At 41.6% G+C, this 24,020-nt stretch overlaps 1 protein-coding gene across 5 annotated transcripts; it reads left to right on the top strand.

The window, feature by feature from the left end:
• Positions 1 to 219: 219 nt before the first annotated feature.
• Positions 220 to 23,843, top strand: TFG (trafficking from ER to golgi regulator). Of its 5 annotated transcripts, none has more exons than XM_037378331.1 (10): positions 220 to 354; positions 2,485 to 2,583; positions 3,397 to 3,455; positions 4,597 to 4,805; positions 11,386 to 11,469; positions 12,366 to 12,512; positions 13,607 to 13,774; positions 16,077 to 16,217; positions 20,565 to 20,660; positions 23,082 to 23,843. In XM_037378331.1, coding segments are annotated over exons 3-10 (1,185 nt in total). In that variant the 5' UTR covers positions 220 to 354; positions 2,485 to 2,583; positions 3,397 to 3,453; the 3' UTR covers positions 23,420 to 23,843. The 5 variants fall into 5 exon arrangements, with proteins under 5 accessions (XP_037234228.1, XP_037234226.1, XP_037234230.1 ...); XM_037378329.1 differs by having other exon boundaries at positions 23,079 to 23,843; XM_037378330.1 differs by lacking the exon at positions 220 to 354 and adding an exon at positions 1,536 to 1,607 and having other exon boundaries at positions 23,079 to 23,843.
• The last annotated feature ends 177 nt before the right edge of the window (positions 23,844 to 24,020 follow it).

Below are 24,020 nucleotides of genomic sequence, written 5' to 3'. Positions count from 1 at the left end.
CGGCCCGCCCCTCGCCTCGCGGCCCGCCCCTCGCCTCGCGGCCCGCCCCTCGCCTCGCGGCCCGCCCCTCGCCTCGCGGCCCGCCCCTCGCCTCGCGGCCCGCCCCTCGCCTCGCGGCCCGCCCCTCGCCTCGCGGCCCGCCCCGGCCTGTGGCGTGGCGCGGCGCGGGCCCGCGCGGAGCATGCGCGCCGCGGCGCCGGGGTGGCGGGGCGGCGGGAGCGCGCATGCGTGCGGCTCGCGCAGGCCCGGCAGCCGCGGCCCTCGCGCCAGCCCCTTCCTTGCCTGCCACGTACGGGCGGCCGCAGCCGGGCGCGCGAGGGACGGGTGGCCTCCTCCGGCGGGACCGGCGCCACAGTAAGAGCGGAGCGGGGCGGCTGGGCTGGGCTGGGCTCGGCTCGGAGCGGGGCGGCTGGGCTCGGCTGCCTTCCCCGTGAGGGAGGCGGGCGGTCTGCGGCCCGGAGCAAGCCCCCTCCCCCGGTTCCAGGGTCGGCGCGGCCCCTGGTGGAGAGGCCGGGAGACCCCTTGGGTCCTCCGGCCGCGCCTGAGGGAGGCTGGGACCGCCTCTCGCCTTCTAGGGCCGGGGGAGCCCGGGGTGGAGGGCCGGGGGAGCGGGGGGTGGAGGGCTGGGGGTGAGGGCCGGGGGAGGCCTTCCCTTCCTCCCTGCGCAGGGGGAGCCAGAGGGGCTGCAGGCTCCTCGCTTCCCGATTTCTGCTCCCTGTCGGCCCACCCAGAGGAAAACGAAAGGACCTCTTCTCTTTCGGCTCCCCGCCCCACCGCCCAGGTACCCTGGAAGACCCCTCATGGCCCCGTCGGGCGGGGTTGGGCAGCTGTGCTGCTGGGCCCTGTCGCTGTGCTTCACCCTGCACCTTGCCGCTGTTCTGACGGGAAAAAGAGAAACAGGAATGCCTGTTCTTCCCTTGCTTAGGCAAGGCAGTTTTTCTCTGTTGCAATGCAAAAAGGGTAGTAAAATCCAGCGTGGTTATAACATCGTGGCTTTAGGTGGGATCCTGAAGTTGTTGACTTAGATTGAACGGTCACTGTCCACATGCACCGTTCAGATCGGTGCATGATGTACATAGGCAGTGAGCCAAGAGGGGAGGGAAAAATCTGTGCCTCCAAAACGCATGCGGTACACCGGGAAGGTTAGAAGGATGTCAGTGGGATTCTTACAAAAAGTAGTCTTCTTTAAACAGGATGACATTACTGTTTTTTTGTTTGGTTCGCTTTTTTCCCCCTCAAGAAAGTAGACACTGTTAAAAAGCTTCTTAGTGAGCTTCTGTGTCATCTGTGAAAAACCCACTTGGGAGTTGTCCATTCAGCTGTGTCACTTCAGTCTGTTCTGTTCACCTGCTTAGTATGTCGCAACAGTCTTTCCTTGTCGGGAGCGAGTACAGACCTTTTAGAAGGCGAACGTTTCATGCCCAGGATGAGGGGAGCAGCTGCCAGCCTGTGATAACCAGGGAGGCTTTGTCTGTTCTCTGGGGTTTGCTTGCTCTCTGCTTCCATCCTGCATGTCTTGTGCCTGTCTGTTCCAGTTTACTTCCAGTTGAATTAGAAGAGGAGAGCCCAATTTCATGTGGATGAGAGGAATCTACTTTTTCTCTCTGGTTAGCAGCAAATCATGTTACAAATCAGTGTGTGAGACAGACGAGGAGAAGAGTGCTGGGTAGGGTACGTGTGTCAGGTGGGAGGGAGGAGCACAGTTTTGTTCTCCACTGGACTGGTCTGTATACTAAATCATTGTCTTGTAGCTCTGGGCATTAAGCACTTGTGCAATCAGGGTCGACTGCATAAACTTCATGCAGCTCACCACATACGCTTTCAGCAGAAACCCCACAATCTTAAACTGAAATGAGGGCAGGTCATGTTTTTAAGTGGTTGTATATTTCTGACTGCATTTCCTTCTTGCCCAGTTCGGTGGCTTGGCCTGTGGGAAAGTGGCATTACTACTCCTTTCCTTTTGGTAGTCTGTCTTAATGCTATGCAGTCTGTCCTTGAAGACACACTGATTAATGCCACAGAAGCTTCAGTCTTAAGATACAAAATTGGCTTCTAGGTTTTTGTATTGCTAAATTAATCAAAGTTTAGGTTCTTTAACCTGGGGTTTCAAGATGGAGACCATACAAATAAATATTTTGGGACTGCTGGGGAAGATCAGTGTCCTGGAAAGGAACACATTACTGTTAATAATTCTTACATGCAGTTACAAAATTTATCAAAAATAAACTACTACTGTTATGAAAGTAAAACTCTGGTTCATGATTTGTTTTGGTTGAACTTCAAACTCTACAATACTAAAAAATTTAAATCTTCATATTACATACAAAAAATGTATCCAAAATGTTACAATATGGATAAAACAGTGACTTTTTTTGGTTGGGTATATTCACTAAGATGTTCTAAAGTGAAAGATGGATGTGAGGTATATAATTCTAAGGAAGGGTGACTGTAAATAAATATTTTAATTTTTTTTTTCTGATGCAGCTCCGTTTTCTGGCACTGATAGTGCATGACTGCTTATGCTGACTCAATCCTGAAGTGAGGTGGGAATTCTGTCCAGTAATCCAGCGTAAGACAGGCAAGGTAATGATAAATTTCTATTTGGAAAGAAGGTGAAAGAAAACCCTGTAGATGGATGCTGAAGTGCTTTAAATAAAAAAAAAAATCCAAACAACTTCTGCAAAACCCTGTGCTTGTACAGCCAACTTAAAGTGTTAATTAGATGTGAGCCAATGTGCTTGAAGTTAAGACTCCTATGTTGCAAAACACGAATAATGCATTAGAGAGCGTTAATGATATTATAAACTTCACTGTTTCATCATAGGGTCTCAGCAGCAACCTGGCTGTGTTAATTGCGTTATATATGTATAGTCTGCAATCAGACTATATCCATCTAACTCCTGTTATGCATGATTAGAAGAATGAGTTCTGTTCAGTAGTTTCTTGCCTCTTTTTTTGGATGTCATTGGGCTAAACAAAGGGATTTGCATGAAGTGTTTGCTTTATATCAATTACACAAAACCTGAGAAATTGAATTCACTCTAGAGATAGCATCATGCTACATCTTTTCAATGCAAAACTGTCATTGAAACAGCAGTTAAATATATGTAGGTGCGTCAAGGTATGACGTATTAAAGGCTTTAGCTGAGTGTCTTGTTTCTCTGGTAGGAGAGCAAAATTCGGTTTTCTCATAACGCACCGTTATAACATCCTTAAAGGTAAGGGAGAAATACCTGCATATCTCTACCAATAATTCTTTTTGCACAAGAGAATGCTTGCGTACATGTGGCTTTGGAAATGTCAGTTTTGATGTGTAGGGCTGCCTGCTTTTAAGATCTCCAGTATTTGTACTTCAGATGTTAAGATAACTGCTTATTTAATTGTGCCTCGTTCCAGATCTATTTTGGCCCTGTCCAAACAGTGAAGAAAGACGGGGACCTTTGATTGGCTACCATGTGTGTGTGTGTGTTTTTTCATTCCTCTGCTTAGTAACTTCTCTGTAGTTTCTGTTTTTCTTTTAAACATAAGGCTTTTGTGTTTTTTAACAAGAGAGATGCCTCATAGAAAGTGATAATTTTTAAATTGTCTTACGTAACGTGTTAAAGATGTAACTGAAGTATATGTTGTGTGTTGCTTGGACACAAGATGGCTTTGTTGCACTTCCTTTTATGTTAGAGTGGTTGTCCACCTATCTTAAAGCTCTGAGAGTAACCAACTGTTCTGACCACATGCACTGCATAACAAATTTGTGGCTCTAAGCCTAATGAGTAGCTAATGTATGGCCTATTGAACAGCTTTTAAAAATGTAAAATCTTGGTTATAACATCTCAGTCAAAATTTAGAAAAAGGAAAAAATGTGTATATTCCTTTCTGGAGGGGAACTCTCAGTGTGTTCTGATCATGCATATAATAAAAAAAATGTTTAGCTTTTCATTTATTTGTTCATGAAATAAGCATGATTCAACTTGATCCCCATAGTAAAGCCACCTTACTACCTATAGTCTTTGAAATAAGATATTTTGTTCTGGCAGTCTTTTCTTGATTGATAAAATAAAACCCCCTTTGCTGGTTGTCATAATTACGGGTGATGTAAAAATAATCTGATAAGGTGATAATGTAACCCATATAATGTTACATATAATGACTGCTTTTGCTGCAATTTCACTTTTCCTGAGAGACATGTATACGTGTATCTCAAAAGCAGATCCTAGGGAATAATAGTTCCTTTATAGCCTTTTTCCCATGGCAGTTTACAGCTGGTATCCCAAGGCTGAAATTTCTAAATGTCACACATATTTAAAAGCTGTCTGACTTTTAAAAATAATCTTTACTTTTGAATTCTGAGCACTGGGAACCATAACTGCTAATTTGAAGTGTCGGATCTTAGAGAGTTCTTTGCTCATGAGCTCAGTTTATGTATGATGCACTTTATTGTTTGAGAAATTAGTACATGATAAAATGCATCCAAGAGAGGTTCTCTGGAGAGCTTCCTAACAGTAATGTTTTCCAGAGATGGGAAGCTTCACAACTGTCATCAGATACATTCAAATAACTGTTTAGTTTGCTAAAATGTTTTTAATGTTTTGTTGTTATCAGGTCTGCAGGCAATAAGGAATCCACCATGAATGGGCAGCTGGACTTAAGTGGGAAGCTGATCATTAAAGCTCAGCTTGGGGAAGATATTAGGAGAATTCCTATTCATAATGAAGATATCACCTATGATGAATTGGTGCTAATGATGCAGAGAGTGTTTAGAGGAAAACTTCTGAGCAATGATGAAGTCACAATAAAATACAAAGATGAAGGTGAGGTTTAATTACTGCTGTTGTGCTGATGTGTTTTATCTATGGACAGAAACTGAAATTCACCTTTTCAAAATTGTCAGGATTCCTTGGCAAATGTGACTGATTTCTTGTGAAATCCTTTGAATGAGACAATAGAATCTCTGTCTCTTGTGGTTATGCTGTCTTAACGTAGTATTACCTCCAGTTTTTCTGAAATACCAGCTATCTGAAAGTTCATTCTTTGCTGTTGCAGGAAGCTAATGCTATGCTATGCAGCTATTGCCTTCTGTCCACTCATTTAACCATTTTTTGATGTGTTTTCAGTGATCAAGTGGGTTTGAAGATGAGGTGTGAATAAACATATATGATTATGTGATTTAACACAAGCTCTTACAAGACTTTGAAAACTTGATTTATGTACTAGTAATTCTTGATTATGTTTTCCTTCATCAGTAAAGATTAGAAGAGACTTTTAATTTGGTCTGAAATATTTATTAAAAGTAATATTACCCTTGGTTTGATGGTTTGAATCTGTTGGACCTTGGTTGTTTCAAAGAAATCTCAATCATTAGTGCTAAAAAAATTGAACCCTAAGAAAGATGGTCTTCCACAGAATGAAAAGGGCCTTGTTTGAGATGTGTAGAAAGAGTTGTGGTTTGGAGGGTTTTTCCTCTTTGAATGTCAGTGTGGGGCATGGATAAGCTACTTAATTTGGGACAGAGAGGTGGTATTCATAAAATGAAACTCAGAATGAAGTGATAAAATCCAAAGTCTCTTAGTCAGATCAAAGACACTGATAATTATCCTGGTGTACAGTAAAAGAGCTACATTACTGAAACGTTCAGGTTCATCTTAATAACATCAGGAAACTTTAGCAATGTCTGTGGTACCTGAAATGTCAAATGACTTTTGTTCATACATCTAGGCAATAAAATTTCACATTGAATGACCCTGAGACAGTTTTTTTCAAGTTCATTAAGCTTTTGAGAGACTCTGCTCATCAAAATTGATATACAATGAAGGGCTATTATTTTGGGTCTTGATCCTCTGGTGGGAGAGAGCTCAGTGGATTTGTGGTAGGTTTTTTTTTCCCCTTCTTATCACATATTCAGTTTCTTTTTTCTTTCTGGAATGAGAAAGGTGGAAGGGAACCAATGGATGCTTTTTCATTCAGTTAAAGCTTATAGTCCCTTTTTTGCATTCTTAGCTTTTCTTTAGTATAGTTCTCTGTGTATGCTTCTATCTGTGTTTTTTTGAAGAAGTGATGGAAGTTTTTTGGTGCGTGATGGAGACTAATTTCATTCTTTGGTTGTCTTTCACAGGCTAGAGACCTCCTACTTTTAATTTTAGTTTTCTTTGTCTCAGAATGTACTCATATTCCACTGTGATGTGAAATTTCAGTGTATGTTATCCTAGCTGATCATCACTACTAAGGATGTTTAAATGCTGTTAATACCAGAAGTCACAAGTGATTAAGGAAGAAGTTAACAGAACTAGGCTTCAAGCTTTGTATGAGGACTGTGGTATTCTTGACTTTGTTTCAACTAAACTAAGATTCTTCTTTAAATTATTTCAGTCATTAGAAGCGTTAGCTAGAATGTATATATTCCATTTCCCTTTTGTTACTTATCACTCCTGACCTGGAGGATCACTTGTCTTCATCGGTTATGAGGAGATACTTCAAGTTGGTCTAAGGATTTCCACTACTTCTACAACCTTCATCTGCGTCTTCTCACAACTCATATGCACACTCCTTGAGTGTTCAGAAGAATGCTTCATCTACCCCTCCTGGCTTTGTTTCTTGTTGTTGTAACATGTCAAGCTAGTGATCTTCAGGCCTGAATATGGGATTTCTTACTTAAAACTTGTAGAAAATATCATGGCTTTGTATGTTCATCAAACTGTCATGATCCTTGAATCTAATACTTTTTTTTTTCTTCAAACTGATATGCTTAATCACAGAGGCTAGGAAACTTTAAATCACGATCCTTCTGTCTCTGGGTTTGTGGACTAAGATAGTCAGAAGCATATTCCTAAGCTATATTTAGGTTATGTGATGCTTTTTTTAATTACCAGGGAAAAGAAGTTTCAGTTTAATTACGGCCTTGTGAAGTTAGGTTTTATATTCAAGCTTGGCATCTTTCAAACTTTGAACTAAGGAAATGCCGCTACTAGGTGTGAAATAATTTTCACGTCCTGCTTAAGGTTCTCGAATATGTCATAAAACACAATGCTCAAAAAAACCCAAACCCCCAAACAAACTAGTGAGGCCTGCCAGCAGTGAATTTGTATGAATTGGATTAGAACTGCGTCTTAAGCACACCATGTTATTTGAGTTACATATGCTAAAGCTCCTATGGAACCAATAGTAGAAACTTTTACTGTTTTTTAATTTATTTTTAAGTTAGGCTGGAATTTAAAACTAGAGTGCTAATAGAGATTGGCTTTTTATTCTTCCCCTTCATTACCTTGCAGTAGAAGTTGATGTCTCTGTGTCAGATCCAATAATGAGTTATTAACTCATACTACGTGTAATCAAGGCGGTGTGCTCATCAGTAATGTTCACTACCTTTGGTAGATTTACCAAAGTGAAGGAAAACTACATTTTTGGTGGTTGTTTTCTGGATTTTTTTTTTTTTTCCAAAAATGGAAGAGGGGGGGGAAAAAAAGGGTAAATAAAGCTAGTAGATGAGGAAGCATGGCTAGCAGGGCCAAGGATAATGAGGCAGATGTTTAATGTCTTAAACATTTCTAATTTATTCTAATTTCTAATGTCATAAGAATGGGAATGCTTCATGATGGTGCAAAATTGATGTGAAAGTGGAAGTCTGAATCCCTTGGTAGGTTAAAGTAGTCACTAGCTTTTACTAAAGAAAAAAAATTATAATTGGCCTAGCAGGGAATATTTAGGGTACATGGGAAATTGTAGAGAGTAAAAGCTATGTCTCTTGTAAAAATGAGAAAGGTAAGTTCTTGAAGTAACAACATTAATAGAGAAAATAATAGAGAGTCTGTTTTACTTTTCAGTAGAAAATAATTAACATTGTATATTCATATCTATGTCATATTAACAGGAATTAGGCTTCATTGACATTCCTTAAAATGAAAAGTTTTGTTTGATAAATCCAATATACTTAAATTGTCAGACTTTTGTGTGCCTCGACATGTACATATTTCTTATGAATCCAAGCATGTGCTCTGCTTGGTGACTGTCAATAGGAATCATAGAACTGACTTTATGCATCTGACAAAATTCTGTACTTGGTGCTTTTCAGCCTTTTTTTCTGCTAGCAATTTAAAATAGAAACATTAATCATTATTTTTAATGCCTTCAGAGATGTTCAAGTAGGTGAGGGAAAATAAGATGGAGTGGTCTGGATTGTTTTGACTGACATTAATCTGTATTGACATTTTCTTTTGGCTGTGCAGGATAAACTGTTTAGAACATGCACCTTTGTTCAGGCAGTGAATCTGAGTATTGACTGGTACGACAGAAAAGCATCACAAGATGGTCTGCCAGTGCTGTGCATTGGCAAGAGAAGTAATTATCATTTATTGTGTTACCAGGAGAATACAGAGTAAAGGGCTTTGTTGTAAGACACCAGTGGATTTTGGTATCAGCATTTAGGAAGGGTTACTGTGAAGCTGGAGGAAGTGTTTGAGCTGAAGGGAGCTCCTGCTGCGCCTGGCCCTTGCTTTACTGCCAACGAGAAAGGGCTGTTTAACACTATGGAAGTTACTTGTTTGGGATCTGATTGTCTAAGTCTTGTTATGGGTCATAACGGCAAACAGGGACCCTATTACCCTCCCCTTCCTGGCACTGGTGAGGAGGCACCACCAGGGAGTCTGTGCTCAGCTTTGCCCCCTGTGCCTGAAGCTAAAAAGCCTTGGGGAGGGTCCAGCAGGATGCAGTGAGGACGGTGTGGGGCTGAGGGCAGAAGATCCGCAGGGCGCATCGGAGGGAGCTGGGCTTGTTCGGTGCTGTGCAGAGGAAGCTGAGGGCAGAGCCCATAGCAGCCTCAGCGGAGTGGGAGTTGCAAAGACCATTGAATGTGAACTCTTCTGGGTAGCGGCAGGCGGCAGCAGTCATAAAGTGCAGTTTGGGAGGCTGCGCATCAGTTGTGGCTGGGAGGGCAGTGGGTCACTGGAGTAGGTTGCCTAGTGGGGTTTTGGAACCTCTGCTCTTGGAGACCTTCCAGTTTCTACTCAGTGAACCCATGACTGATACTGCTGTCAACCAATTTTTTTTGAGATGGTGAAAGTGCAAACAGCATGTAGGATGTAAAAAAATCTTTGGAGACAACAATATTTCTTTCAGGAAAACTTAAGAATTATTTATTATGTCATCAGTTTATTAGTATTTCTAAGATTTCTTATTTTGTTAGAAAGTGTTGTGGTTTAACCCCAGCTGGCAGCTAAGTACTGTGCAAGTGCTGGCTCGTTCCCACTGCCACCCCTAGTGGGACGGGGAAGGAGAATCAGGAAAAAGGTAAAACTCGAGGACTGAGATTAAGAATAATATAGTAATTGAAATAAAATAAACATAATAATAACAACAATTGTAATGAAAAGGGCAGAGAAGGGGAGAGGAATAAAATCTAAAGGGAAGGAAAAAAACCCCAAGGGATGGACTGTGCAATAGCTCACTGCCTGCTGACTGATGCCCAGGCGGTCCCTGAGCAGTGAGTGGCAGGCCCCAGCCAGCTCCCCCTGTTTATATACTCGGCATGAGATTCTAAGGTATGGGTTATCCTTTTGGCTGTCCTGGCTGTGTCCTCTCTCTGTTTCTTGTGCCCTTGCAGCTTTCTTGCTGGCAGGGCCTGAGAAACTGAAAAATCCTTGACTTGTTATAAACATTACTTAGCAACAACTGAAAACATCAGTGTGTTATCAACATTCTCATACTAAATCCAAAACACAGCACTGCACCAGCTATGAAGAAGAAAATTAACTCTATCCTAGCTGAAACTGGGACAGAAAGCAACTTCTTTGAAGACTGATAAGCATTGTTAGGTGTTACTAATGGTACTATACTAAGAAAACCTTCCTTTGCAGAGGTGTTACTTGTTATCAGGTATGACAAAATTAGGATACATAGTTCTTGAAATTTTGAGCTTTTCTCAGTGTGCCATCATGTGTCTTACGGCTATTTGTACTGAACCATTTGTTTATTTGAAAATTTTAACCACAACTTTATACCGTTGGAACTTTGTCACCCACACGTAAGGAGTAGCTCAGAATTTTTAGGCAGTAATCAGTATGAAAAACACTTTTCTGTGTCTGTCCAGAGAGTGTCCTTGTGACAGTGTTGTAGGGAGGAGCATTGGTAGCCTGGAGTTGGCTTTGTTCCAAGCTGTCATTTATCTAATGCTGTTGCTTTTGAAGGTGAAGCTTCATTAGACAGTGTCAGATTCAACTCAGTTCCTAGTCATGCTGCTCTGGAAGGAAGGGGTCGTACTACCCCTTCTCTTTCCCTTTGTCAGTACACACGTTTTCCTGATAATGCCTTCCAACTCTTTCCTTTGTGCTGCCTAATTTGTGTTCATTTAATCTATTAATAATCTGTTGAATATGTTAAAAATGCAGAAAATCTGCCCTGCCAAAGAAGAATAGTCTTGTTTTAACTGTGGTCTTGTTGAGTAAGCAAAGATGTTAATGTGGGTTGACTTGGGTTAAAAGCTGTGAGAGATCAGACTTAATGGGAACTTGGTACCTCTTGGGTATTAATATCATTAAAGGTGTTCAGTGCTTTATGCATAGCCCATGTATCTGAAGAATAAAGGATCCCATACAGTTTAGTATCGTTTCTGTGACTGATGGCAATGTGCAAATTGATTAGGATGCATTAGGATGGGAGTTCCTCTGAAATCTGACACAGAAATAAATGACTTGAGAGTTGAGACTTCATGTCACATTCCTCATTGAAGAGAAAATTCTTCTGAATGCTTGACATATTTATTCTTATTTGTGTTAAGGCTGATAGGTATTTTTACTATTCACATTTACACAGGAACTTTATTATCATTCCCTTGTTGAAAATTGGTTTCACACCTCAATGTTCTGAGTATAACCTGAGAAAGTGTTCTAGTCACTTAAAATTTTCCCTTGTTAGTGTGCGTGTTTTGTTTTTTCAAAATTGAACTGGGATTGCCTTGTGCTATGTATCTTGACTTTCCTGTGTGTTCATGGGCAGCACGGTTGTGGAGCCACTTGGAAGGCATGCAACTTTAACTGGAACCATTATTCTTTCTGGCATTGTACTTTGTGAACTCTCAGCTCTAATGCTTTATCCTGTATGTAGCATAAAAGAATGATGAGCTATATGGACCTTTCAAAGGGCTGATGCCAGAAGGCTCCCTTTAGGAGCCGGTCATGCTTCTGCCCTACCTTCTGCACATAATTTTCCTGCATAATGACTCTCGCACTAAAATCAGAAACTTTTTTCCTAGTTTCAGTTTGATTCCTAGAATCAAATAGGGAAAGTTATTTTTGAGTAATGAAGTAATTTCTCTTCAGCTCTATTGTGAAGTAGTATTGTGAAGTATTTATTCAGTAGTTAATAGGCTTTGCTTTTAATGTAACTTTTTCATGTTCTTTTCAGATGGAGATCTTATAACAATTTTTGATAGCTCAGATCTTTCCTTTGCAATTCAATGCAGTAGGATACTTAAGCTGACATTGTTTGGTAAGTATAGAAGATTGTCTTTTTTTGAAAACAATGTTTATTAAAATTCAGGCAGTAGACTTCACTGGGAGGTGCTAAAAACTTCGTCATTTCAGAAGAATGAGATCAGTAAGCTAAAAATAGTGGATTAATACATGGTATCTGTTTTCTCCCTTGATGTTTCCTGTGGCATCTGAACTTAAGGAAACAAACTATTTCTGTTTGTAAGATTGCTTAAATTATTTGGCATACCTATATATGTGGTCAGTGTTTTTTTCTTAATATTATTTTCCGTGTTGTCTTCCACTCTGTAGCATTTGTGAGGTTTTCTTTGCAGGTACATGAGAAATTTAAGATGGTGATTATCTTGCAGTGTTACTAGTACACTGCTAAAAACTAACATTAATCACTTGAAGTTGAATAGATTTTAACATTTATCCTTTGACCTTTGTGTAAAATAGTTATTTGTTTTCCAGGCTACTATTGGTAAATTAGCACATAGTTCCAAGGAATAGCAAGCAGCCTTTAATTTGGACACTGACCTTATTCATGAATTGCAGCAGTGTTGTGTATGCTGCATTAGTTCTAAAGGGACAGCTTTCCGTAACCATGTATGATACTTGTATTGTTCAGGGTATATTCATGGAAATGAACAAACAATGCAGAAATGTACCGCAGACTTCACTCTGCAGTTCTGTTCTGTGTGTTATGCTGAACTGAGATGACAGCAGAGGAACAGTAAGGTCTAGAATGTATTCAGTCTGTGTTGACTAAACGTTGGTACTTTTAGACTCTACAGAGGAGGATGATGCTAGAAGCAAGTAAAGGTTGGGAATTTTTAATTTTTTCTTTTCAATTTTAAACTGGATGTCAGAATGTTACTACAGTGTTAAATTTATCTAATTATTGTTTTGCAGTGAATGGGCAACCAAGACCCCTAGAATCTAATCAGGTGAAATACCTGCGTCGAGAGCTGATAGAACTTCGCAATAAAGTCAATCGTTTACTGGACTGTTTAGAACCGCCGTCTGAACCAGGGCTTTCCACTAATCTGCCTGAAAATGGTAGGCAGCCTGGCAAAGAATCGTCTGGTTTGATTTGCAGAGTTGTGTGTTGTTTAACAGAGTGAAAAACGGAGGCTTGAATGCCAGTTGTGATCATTCTTAATTGTTGCTTGATGGTTCAGAACTTAATTTTTAATGCTTCAGGTATTTCAGAGGCAGAATTTTTATTCAAATTATCTGGAGTAAAGCACTAAGTCAATTTAGGAATGAAACTTCAAAGTCTTGAGTTTTTGTTGCAATGTATGAAAATGCTGTAACTGACACTTGTGAGTCATGACAACATTTTGGGAGGGATTTGACCTGAATTAATAGTTTGTTGTTGCTGAAGAGGTCTTGGTCCCACCTGAGCAGTTCCACTGCTTACATTGGGCTAGCTCTGGTGCTTGTCTTGTCATGTTGCTAAGCAAGTTTGATTCACTAAAACAGTAAAAAGCAAATTCAGCAAAAATTATATCCACTCTTTCTGCCAAGTCAGGAAATTGAATCCACACATTTTGAGCTCAGACCAGCATCAGAGCTGTCTCAGGGTAAGCAGCACAGGAGTGCAGGTAGGGGTGGGAAGGGATTACTGGGGGAGGGCAAAACGGGTCTTACTCTCTCAGTTTTGAGGCACTTGTCTCCTAGCTTAGGGCTGTTGTACTATAAAAAACTATACCTCTGTGTGCTGAACTACAGATCTTGGATGAGCTGGACACAGAAGATAATGACACAAAGTCATGGGGTACAGTGTTCTGAGTAGAGAGGCAAACAAAGAACTCCAGCCTTTCTTTTAGGATACTTTTGTATTTTACTCTTCAAAGTTTTATTAGTTTTGTTGTTATCCCAGCCCCTGTTCCTACAATGTAACTAATTTCAGTGAAATACCGCAGTTTCTTGTTATAAACCATTTGGAAGGAGGTTAGGTTGATGATCTTAAGAGTGCAATCAAAACTATCCAGGCTAAACCCTATCTGTAGTTGCTTGTTTTTAAAAGAAAAGGTAGCACTTGACTAGGTAAGGGGTTTCTGAATATATATAGATACAAATATATGGATATATCTGTATGGTGGTGTTTCAGTGCCCAAGAATTAATAACTGGGCATTTTGTTTTGTAGGTGCTGTAGATGGTAGGGAAGAAAAGCCTGCTGCTGCTGACTCTAACGTTAAGCCATCTACTCAAGTTATAGCAGCGAGCATGTCTGCGTTCGATCCGCTAAAGAACCAGGATGAAATCAGCAAGAATGTCATGTCAGCATTTGGCTTGACAGACGATCAGGTGTCAGGTAAGGGCGTATCTTACAAAGAGGAAAGCAAAACCAGTTTGGAATTGATGACTCAAATCTTGATTTGTAATACAGCATTTGTATTTTGAATGTGTTAAGCTGTGTTCTGTATTCACTATTTCTTTTCAGAATTCTAAAACCTGTTACGTTATGGTATTGTGGCTGTGTTTGCTGACTTTTGTATACAAAATGTTAACACGTTCCTGTTGGTTTTAGCATTGTGTTTTAGCTTGGGGTAGAAAATGGGTTAAAATACTTTATTTGAATTATTTAATGCTGTGCTATAAAGTAACTTAATTAGTGTCTGCCAGAGAGAGAAAAACAGTATTCACTGCTCTGCCTTAGGGTTTGATCTTGCAGTTCTTGTGCTTCTACTGTTCGGGTCAGTCAGAATATTTTATACAACCCCATCTTTTTTCTTGTTTCATTTCAGAAGTAAATAGTGTCAACTTAGTGTTAACGGAAAGGAATAACATGTATTTATTCTTGAAGAGCTGCATGACTGTCAGCCCTATCTAGTAGTAGAATGCTAAACGTGTAAAAGCTGATTATACTAAACTGAATGCAGTCAACTTAGTACAGGATACCTGAAGTTAGAAAAGCAATATAGAATGTAATAGGGAATGTGATGCAGAATATTGAGACATGATTCTGCACAGAATCTTCATGGGTCTGGCAAGGTTTAATGTAGCATTGAAAGCTGAAAATAAAACTACTGTTAGCTAGTAGGATTTGCTGTGTACTCTCAGCTGTAGAGCAAGTCCATTTCATGTGATGTGTGAAGTAATGATACAGATAGACAAACTTATAGCAACTGGAGCTTGGTGCTACAGTACGACTGCCTTGGCAGAAGTGTACGGTGATAGGAATAGATCCCTGCATGATTGCAACCCTGCAGGATCCAAAGTTGTACCCGCGGACAGAGTGGCTGTCTTCAGATCAGGGTACTAGCCCGTGGATCAGGCCTACTGAGTGATCTTTTCCTCCATGGCACATTTTGGGTATTGTCACAGCATGGTTATTTAACAAACCAGATAAAGGTTTGATGGGAATTAAAAGCTTACAACGGGCTATCCTCTGAACAATGAAATGGCTGAGTATGAAGTACAACTAGCAGAAAATCGGAGCTAATTCTTGAAGAAGTGGGTTTTTCTTTTGGCACAAAGCCTCAGTGTCAGTTAATGCTTTGATTGTAGCATCAGTGATGCTTCAGTGTTTATGTGTCTCCATAATTCTTCTGACAGAAGGAACTGACTTGACAGTGCTTGGAATGTACAAAGAACTTAACAGAGGACCACTGAAGCAGGATATAAGAAATCCCATTTCTAAAGCTACATTCCCACAGTTACGTATATAAAGGCAAAACCAGAAGTAGGCAAATTTCATAAATTTCCCCCCTAATAAGGGTAACATGAAAACATAATTAAGGGCTTGACGGATGCATATTTATATTGTGTAAATATAACTAAATTGAAAGTGAATTTGCAGCAATTCTGCTATTTGTGCTTAACTTTAATCATGTATTTGAAAGTAGTGTCTCATACGTTGCATTCATGTAGCTAAGAGCTGTGAAGATCCAGGTTTAAGCTCCCTTGTTTCTAACAAAATAGTTTGCATTTAATTGTAGTAGATTATACCTGTTCACATGCATATGTCAGAACTTCTCTCTAACATAGAGAAAATCTGTTTCTGTGCTTTCTTTGGGTGCTAGCTGGAATATTTTCAGAATTATCAGAGCAGACAGTTGCTTTTAGACTGAAGCCTGCCATATCCTGTCCGGGAGTGCGATTTTAACAGCTTCCTTGGAGGTTTTCTGTTCACATGCCACATGACTATTGGTAAAACACTGTTGCCTGGGCCTGTGTGGGCCACAGTAGAACACAAGTGCATTTGAATAGTTTCCTGAAGCCTTTCACCTTTGCTCCAGATGAGAAAGAATAGGTACGTAACTGCATGTTCTGTCCAAATGTAGCAAGTCTTCAGTGTACACGTGCAAGGTTAACACTTGAAGCTGTGGAAAAAACATGTTGCCATGGAGGGTTTTGTCCCACAAATGGGTCAGGTTCCTTGGAATGGTGAATTTTAGTGACCTAGAGACAGGTGGAACCACACCCCCACCCCCACTCAAATATTTTCAAAGGACAGTCTACATGTGCAAATATGTTTAGTCTTAGCTTGGGTGTGACACCCTCTTATGTAAATCTGTGGAAAACTGGAAAAAAGGTTAAAACCTTTACAAAGGAATCGTCTTGTACTAGACTCTGTTCATTTCACATACTGTCTTTTGGTTTTGCTTCTGCAGGACCACCCAGTGCCCCTGCGGAAGAGCGATCAGGAACACCAGACAGTATCGCTTCCTCCTCTTCTGCAGCCCACCCTTCTGGTGTTCAGGCCCAGCAGGCTCCGTACCCCGGAACACAGCCACAGACTGGTCAGGTGGAAGGTAAGCAGCATGTTTTTCTACTGTTCAGGGTGTGAGTGATGGTGTTTGAATCTGGGTGATCGGTATCTGTGACTGCCAATTGGCAGACCCAAAGTTGATACCCAACTACAAATTCATCTCTGCCACTAGGCAGAAAAACTTTTTTCCTCACATGCTGTTCAAGATAGAAACGGCAGATGGAGCAGTAGCTTTGTTTAAAAGGGTGAGTGATGTAATAGGAGGAGGATGAGGAGGATTTTCATGGTACTGTTTCCTACTTGCATCTCTGTTCACTTTACTGTAAGGCAGATTTATATATGCTGCACTGTAAATCTATCTGAAGACCTTGGTTCGTCTCATACCCTGTGTGTCGTGTCAAGCTTTCACTCAGCTAACAGTTTGTTGGCTTGTCTACTGTGAATTGAAAATGTTTACTCATAGTTTCTAACAAAACAGAGCCGTTATTATTGCATTGCTGCTTTATTATGTATGGCTCTGTGCTCGTCAAGTTAAACCTTTTAACTATCTCACATGCATTGTGGTTTGCCTGTGTAACCCATGAGAGCCTCAATGGGCTCTCCTTTAAAGCCTGAGGCCTTTACAAAGGAATTTGAAACCAGAGTTCTTTGCCCTTTTACATGTTACTTGACTTGTAAGAATAAACCTGTTCAGAGGTTTGCTACATTTGGGCATCATTTTTCTACTGATATTTGCAAAGAGCACTGAGCCTTCAGACCTGCATAGTTCTGGATGAAACTGTGGAATGACTCGCTTTGGTATTTCTACCTCCCTACGAAGTACAATACAAAGTTATTTCTGTGTTAGCATAGAAGTAAGTTACAACCCTCTGCTGCTTTCTGTACTGGCACAGTGCTGAGACACGAGAGGCATTAGTGAGGGTGATGACAGTATCCACAGTCACTTGGAATGCCTTGCCTGAAGGGGTTCAGTAACATTTTTGATGGAGCAGCTTGTAGCTGGGTATAATATCTAAGCAGGCACCAGTGCAGGTGGTTGCAGCAGAACTTCCAAAACACTTGTTTTGCTGCTTTCAGGCTTTTTTTTTTTCTTTTTTCCTTGCTTGCTTCCCTAAGAATTAGTCAAGTGATACAAAGAGGCAGCAAGAGACATCTTTGTAGCTTATAGATAAAAGTGTTTGGTGTTTGTGTGTGGAAGCTACTTTTGGAAAAAAGTGCTTCAAGGTTCTCCTGTCAGCAGCCAGCAAACTTAATATTAAAAAACCAGACTCTCAGCTACTGAACCTTTATTTTATGAATTTAGTATTTTTACTTTAATACCATAAGGTATGAGGTTTTAAGTGTTGATGTTAAACTAGAGCTGAAACGAAAAAGCGCTTAAACTCTTAAGAGAACTAGCAGCGGTAGGTTGGAATTCTGAATGGATGCTAATACCAGGGAAGGGAAAAAAGTAGTTGTTTCAGCAAAACTCATCTTACTGGGGAAAGAAGTTGTCTAGGTTCATGTATCAGAGTACATGTAATGATTTTTCTAAATTTGGGCTGAAGAAAGTATGGTGTGTGGCTTTTTGGTTGGTGGTGTTTTTGTTTTTTTAAACACTTAACTGAACTGTGCTGTAACTCTGCCCAAGATCTTCTTTCACACATAGAAATACAACAGCACTAATTATTCAAGTTTTGTAGTTTATGCAGTTTTTATTATTGCCACTGAAATATTGAAGTATTGATTATATTTTCTTCAGTCTGGATAAAGATGGTTCAGTTCTTCAGAAGAGATCAGAAGTCATTGCACTCTGTTCATCAGAAATACTAGTGAGGTGCTTATTCTGTGCGTCGTATGCGTACAGTAAATAGCAGTCTCTTACCAAAGCTGGGTAACATATGTGTGATTGTCAGCCTCTTAAGTTTTTTTTCATAAACTAAGTTGCTTTTATCCAAAGTGTTCAAAGACTTATTTTGGAAGATGGAGTACTTTCCGTAATTCACTGTTTGATAGTATCTCGGTCCAGTGGTAATGTGGGGGCCTGTGTTGTCCCATCCTGCTCTCCTGCAGCTGAGATGAGAACCAGTGCAGGGCCGGAGCCCAGCCAGAACTTTACATACGTTTTGCTGGTTAGGTTTTCAACAGCATTAGCTCACACAAATGGAACTGCTGGTGCAGAGCATGTTGTTCTTAGAAACTAGTTTAAAATATTAGTTCATTTCTTAAAAAAACACCTTAAGCAGTGCCTCCCACCCACCTTCCCAGTATTTTGAGTATATAAGTAAAATGATGATGCCAGTCATGCGACAATCGTTCTGATATATTGGGGTTTATTTTTTAATGGCGTTCTTTGCCAATAAATGTTATGGTGGTCATAGCTGGCTATTATTTTTTGTTATTTGTGAATACCAAGTCACCTTACCTCTATGTGCCGATACAAATTAATGGCTTGCCTCCCCTGATAAAAGTTCTAAGCATTAACTAGTTTGAATTAAATCAATGTAACAGAGACATTTCAGCTTAGTGCTGTCTCCTGTGGCATGCCTGGGCTTTTGTACCACTAAATCCAGTCGCTGAACATGCATGAGAACCACTTACAGATGTGGACGTGTTTTTAGATTTTGCTGAAATTGATGTAAAAGTTCCTTCCTGCAAGCACTTAATGATCTTCTATGGAAAAGAATATACCTATTTGGTCTTTTTTTTCTGGATTGAGCTAAAATGGCTCTTTCAGGGTGCAGGAACAATGGTAAATGCTGGCAGATCCATGCCTGCACTGAGCACTGCTAAGTACAAAACCAGACACTGGTGCTGTAGCTCATCTTGTTTTCGGAGTGAAAAATGCAGTGAGGGGAAAACCGTACCGTGCTTAAGGATCCATAGGGTCCCCGAGTGCATTCATGGCTGTAAATTAAGAATGCTTTCTTGAATGGTGCTGGAACACCTCACCCCTCTGCTCCTCCCTAATGCTTCAGCCCTGGTGGAAGACAGCAAGCCGCCTCAGCAGGCTTGGGAAGGACTCCACGCTGTTTCTCTCCCATCCCTTTGCCTGTGGTCTCCAGCAGGTGCCGGTGCCGTTCTGTGTTGCCTGTAGGTAGCTGTCCCAAGGCAGACAGGCAGCCGCTGGGCTGTTCTCCCACACCTCCCTGTAACAACGTGAGTTCAAGAAACAGAAAGCATGCATTCTGGGTTTCTAATACCTAATTATCAAGCTAACAGGCTTAAATTCTCTTCAAGCCTTGTGTTTAGCACTCTCTTCATCCCACAGTAATTGCATACCAAATAATATTTTGAATAACTGCAGCAGTATAAAATACTTTGAACACCTTAGTGTGAATGGAAAATACCGTTGCTTTCAGCTGCAAGTAATGCAGAGAAAAGAAGAAATAAGGAGTTCTTTTAAAGCAGCATGCACAGGGGTCTGGGAGGACTTGGAGCTGAGCCGAGTTGCTTTTCTTGGTGCAGTTCAGAAGATACAGCCCAACAGTGTATTTATAGAGTCTGCTGATCTTTGCAGAACAAATAATAGTACGCTAACACTTTATAATACTGAAGTTTCCATGTCTGCTCCAGTGCAGCAAAGCTTTAGTTTTGAAATATAATTGGTTTTGTTCTTTGACTGTGCCTGTTGGTAAATTGAGGAACAGTGGAAGCGTAATGCCTGAACAGGGCCCACGGGTTAAGTCTAAACAAATATTTCTTGCCAAGAAATTGGAATCATCAAATTTAGGAAAAATGAGCATTGAATTGGAATACCCAAGTTTAAGAATGTATGGTTTTATTTTTGCTTTAGGGTGTATACTCCTGGGTCTCTCAAGAAAACTTGGCTTACAGCAGGTCAGATAATAAGAGATGGATGACGTCTGGAAAATGTGGTCAGAGTGAATAATGTACAGCTCTGCTTACAGTACTTTGATGCAGAAATGGGTCTTAAAAACTTAATATAAACAGACAATCTGAGGACACATTTAACTTTTGAAGTACTTTTAATTTACACTGTAAGTTCGGGAGCAGTTATCAAGATGTTTAAAGATTCCTGCTCCGTTACCCACCAGAATAGCACTAATTAAGGTGGGTGGCTTCTGGCATCCTCTGAAAACATGAAATAGTAAGCCTCACGTACCAGATTGCAACTGTTTATTCTGTTGGTGGTAGATAAACATAATTTAGTCTTCAGAACAGGTTTGTTCAGAAACTAAAATCTGTAGGTTGATTTCAGCTGATAATCAGGTGGAACATATAGTAGTCAAACTTCACCATGTTCAGATTTAAAAAAGTAATTAAAAGTTTTTACATGTTGTGAGAGGGTTTGTTTCTGTGATTTTTGAACTGTTAGGATGTTGCTCGCTGCGTGTTTTTAATATAGTGAGGGTACTGGGCTTCAACTAAACAAGTTTTTATTCTGTAGGTCAGATGTATCAACAGTACCAGCAGCCGGGCTACCCCGCTCAGCAGCCACAGGCCCAGCCGCAGCCCCAGCAGCAGTACGGTGTGCAGTACCCAGGTAAGCGGCTGAGCTGTAGCACCTCTCCTGTCCTGCGGCGCCCTGTGAGCGTCGGTTCCTGAACCTGTGGGGCTGGTCAGGGTGCTGAGCAGCCCGAGTGCCTGCGGTTCCGATGGGAACCGGCGCAATTTGGAAATGACCAGTAAGAGAGCGCTGTAGCTGTCAGTAAATTAAATACCGAGTTAGGGTTCCAGTATCTCAGTCCTACCTGATGGTGACCAAAAAGCAAGCTTTGTTACTGACCAGCAGGCAAGGTGAATCACCTGAAGTATGTGCAGTCTTCAGAATTAACTTCTGCGGTCTTGGGATTCTAGCAATTAAGTGACTAAAACATCCCAATTTAGCTTCCTTAAATATTGGAGGTGTATAAAGATGGCCCCTATTTCTTGCATTGAGAATGATCTCCATGTACAAAATTCAGTGGTGTGAACACTGACTATAGCTGTCATTTAGAAAATCCTTGGCTATTATCAATACTTTAAATTTCAGTGAAACTACCAAGTGACAGGGTTTTTTTAGCTGTTGATTTTGCTGATGCCTCAAGTGAAGGTGCCAGTAGACTTTTAGCAGAAGAACATTTTAGTGCACTAGTGGTTTATATGTGGTCAAGTATGAAAAGCTGGCTTTTGCGTAGACCCAAAATAAACTTTGACTTCACAATTTCAGTTTATTTGCTTTAGAAGCAGCCGGCATCTCATAATGCATAGTCTATGTGAGGAACCGTAATACAGCCGAAGTGCAGGTGTGAACCTGTAACAGCAGATGCTGTAACAAATTGCAAGTTGCTTTTAGAAAATGATACAAAGCTTTTATCATTCCTTGTTTTAAACAGTCTTCCTTAAATTAAACAAAAGCCTCCCATACCATCAAGTGTCTCAGAACAGAGCCTGTGCGGCCCTTTTTTTTTGGTGTGCAACATGTACAGTGAGAGTGCATCAGTTCTGATGTAGATGAGAATGCTTCCAGAGCTTCTGAAGAAATTCCATGTTTATTTTGGATAAGGACCCTAGAAAACTTGGAACTGAAGGTTCGTGCTCCAGCCCTTGTTCCAGTGCACCACGCGAGAGCTGGCTGATGTGGGTCTCTAAATGGTGTCTTGTTCTCTGCAGATTTCTCACTCCCACATTTGTAATTAGAAGAGTGACAGACTTTCTGAAGTCTCATTTCAGAAGAAGTAAGGAGCCTGTTGGAAGCAGAAGGGTTTATCTGCCTTTCCTTAGGCTTAAATCTGAGCGGGGGTGGGGGAAAAAAGAGGAGTTTCCATATGCTTTCTAGTCATATCCTACCATTGTCTAATCCATTATTTTACTGGAGAAGTTCCTGTGAAAGCTGCAGTGCAAGTTTTGCATTCTACTCGACATCATCTTAAGTAAGAATGAAACACCACCAGAACTGATCTGGGGCACCTGTTTCTCATAACTGGTTTCACAATTAACCTGATCTATCAGAAACATTCTTTTTTTCCTGAGGACCTAGCAACAGCAGCTTTTGAGGATCTTGACTCGTGGGATTTTTTTTGTTTTGCTGTTGCCATGAGTAATGTCTCCTTTCAAACCCCTGTGCCCCAAGAGCGGGATCCATTCCTGCTCTTGTAAGCCTACTAGGCAACAGTGTGGCTGTTCACACATGGTAGTAAAAGTGGCTCTTCAGAGGTTTGTCTCATGAGTAAATTTTGATCCCAGTTTCAAGGTGAGTTTACTCCAGTGCATTCTTCACTCCTTACCCTTTCTGTTCAGGGCTGTGCACTTGTAATAATTTGTGTGTCTGGTGTTTAATGCTGACAGGATTCCAGTCACTGGAGAGGTTTCATTGCAAGTAGCTGCAGGTGTGTTTCATGATGGATAAAGTAGCTATTTCTTCATAAAAGGAGTCTGTGTCATTTTTGAAGTGTTCAAGAAGAGAAATTCCTTTTGGGAGCTTGTTTATACAGAAAAGTCAAATTTGGGACATGTTTAAATGCAAGTTTTGCACTGAAGTATGCTGTTCTGCACAACTTTTTCATATTTAAAAAACTGAAAACACCTGTGATGTACTGGAAGGTATGACTTGCATTAAACCCTGACAGTCTTTCAGGACAGTTTAGTTTTTATTTGGGGAAAAAGGCTGCATTCTGCCTCGCTTGCCAGTGAAGGCCTTTGAGTTTTCATGCGACATGATGATAAAGTACTGATTGTCTTTTTTTTTTTTTCATGTGTGTCAGTCAGTCACGGGAGAAGGGTTTCATACTGTTCTCGGTGTTGCTGTGCTGCCAGGGTAGCGTGCCAGAAGCTGGGCAGATGGCCCTTTGCTCTCGGTTTGCCTTTTTTCCGTGCTTAGGGCATTGTGTTGCGTTTGTCACTGTAAACGAAGCAAAGGTCTTTCTGCAGGCGCCCGCGGCTCTCTGCTGTCTCTCACCCACCTCACTCTTTCCCTTCCCAGCAGGCTACAGCCAGCAGCAAACCCCCTCGCAGCCAGCCCAGCAGTTCCCGGCCTACAGCCAGCCTGCGGGGGCCCCGGCCACCGCCTTCCCCGGGCAGCCGCAGTACGCGGGGGGCAGCTACCCCCCGCAGCCCTACACCACGCAGGCTTCGCAGCCCGCGCCCTACAGCGGGCCCCCTGCGTCCCAGGCGGCTCCTGGCACCTACCAGCCGCGGCCCGGCTTCACCCCCCCACCTGGCAGCACCATGACCCCCCCGCCCAGCGGGCCCAACCCCTATGCCCGCAGCCGGCCTCCCTTCGGCCCCCAGGGCTACGCGCAGCCTGGGCCCGGCTACCGGTAAGCAGGTGGGCAGGTGGGTGACGGGCACTGGTGCTCCCATCCCCACAGGCTCCAGGATTTTTACTTGAGATTCTGGGACTGTCGTGAGGCACAACTGTAGCTGTTAATTAAAATCTGCCGGGGGGAGGGGGATGGATGACCAAACAAATCTTTCCTGCTTTACATTGTATCTGCTTCCTAGTGTAATTTGGGGCCAGGTTGTTGGGAAACACTACCTAAATGTCTGTAAAGTGATCGACGTTCTAGCTTGCCTTGCTTGGAGGATACGAAGATGCTAGTTGGAAGTTTAGCCCGTTTATCAGGCTTGTTTTTACTAATACCATGATGTACTAAATTAGATTCGTTCTGGAGGTAAAACTAGATATGATGTATTATAAATTGTAACGCTCACACGGGAAACTAATAAAACCCCTGAATCTATTAAACGCCTGGTCTTGGTTTATAGAACGTAAGTAATGCTGAACAAGATAACTGCAGCGAGACATGCGCTGGGTGGGTGGGTGGGTGCTGAGGGGCAGAGCGGGGCTGCGGAGGGGAGGCAGCTTGCCCAGTGCGCAGAGGGAGAAGCGTGGCTGGTAGGATCACTTCCATGGGCTGTGTGG

Source organism: Falco rusticolus, chromosome 2 (genome assembly GCF_015220075.1).
Source record: "Falco rusticolus isolate bFalRus1 chromosome 2, bFalRus1.pri, whole genome shotgun sequence".
NCBI lineage: Eukaryota > Metazoa > Chordata > Aves > Falconiformes > Falconidae > Falco > Falco rusticolus.
Note: the sequence above shows the minus strand (reverse complement) of the source record. Positions and strands in the feature narration are given on the sequence as shown.

Bases quoted from the DNA above. Each gene is read 5' to 3' on its own strand.
- TFG (XM_037378329.1), top strand. The intron at 4,806-11,385 runs GTGAGGTTTAAT...TGTTCTTTTCAG, and splicing joins AATAAAATACAAAGATGAAG to ATGGAGATCTTATAACAATT. The intron at 16,218-20,564 runs GTAAGCAGCATG...TTTATTCTGTAG, and splicing joins ACAGACTGGTCAGGTGGAAG to GTCAGATGTATCAACAGTAC.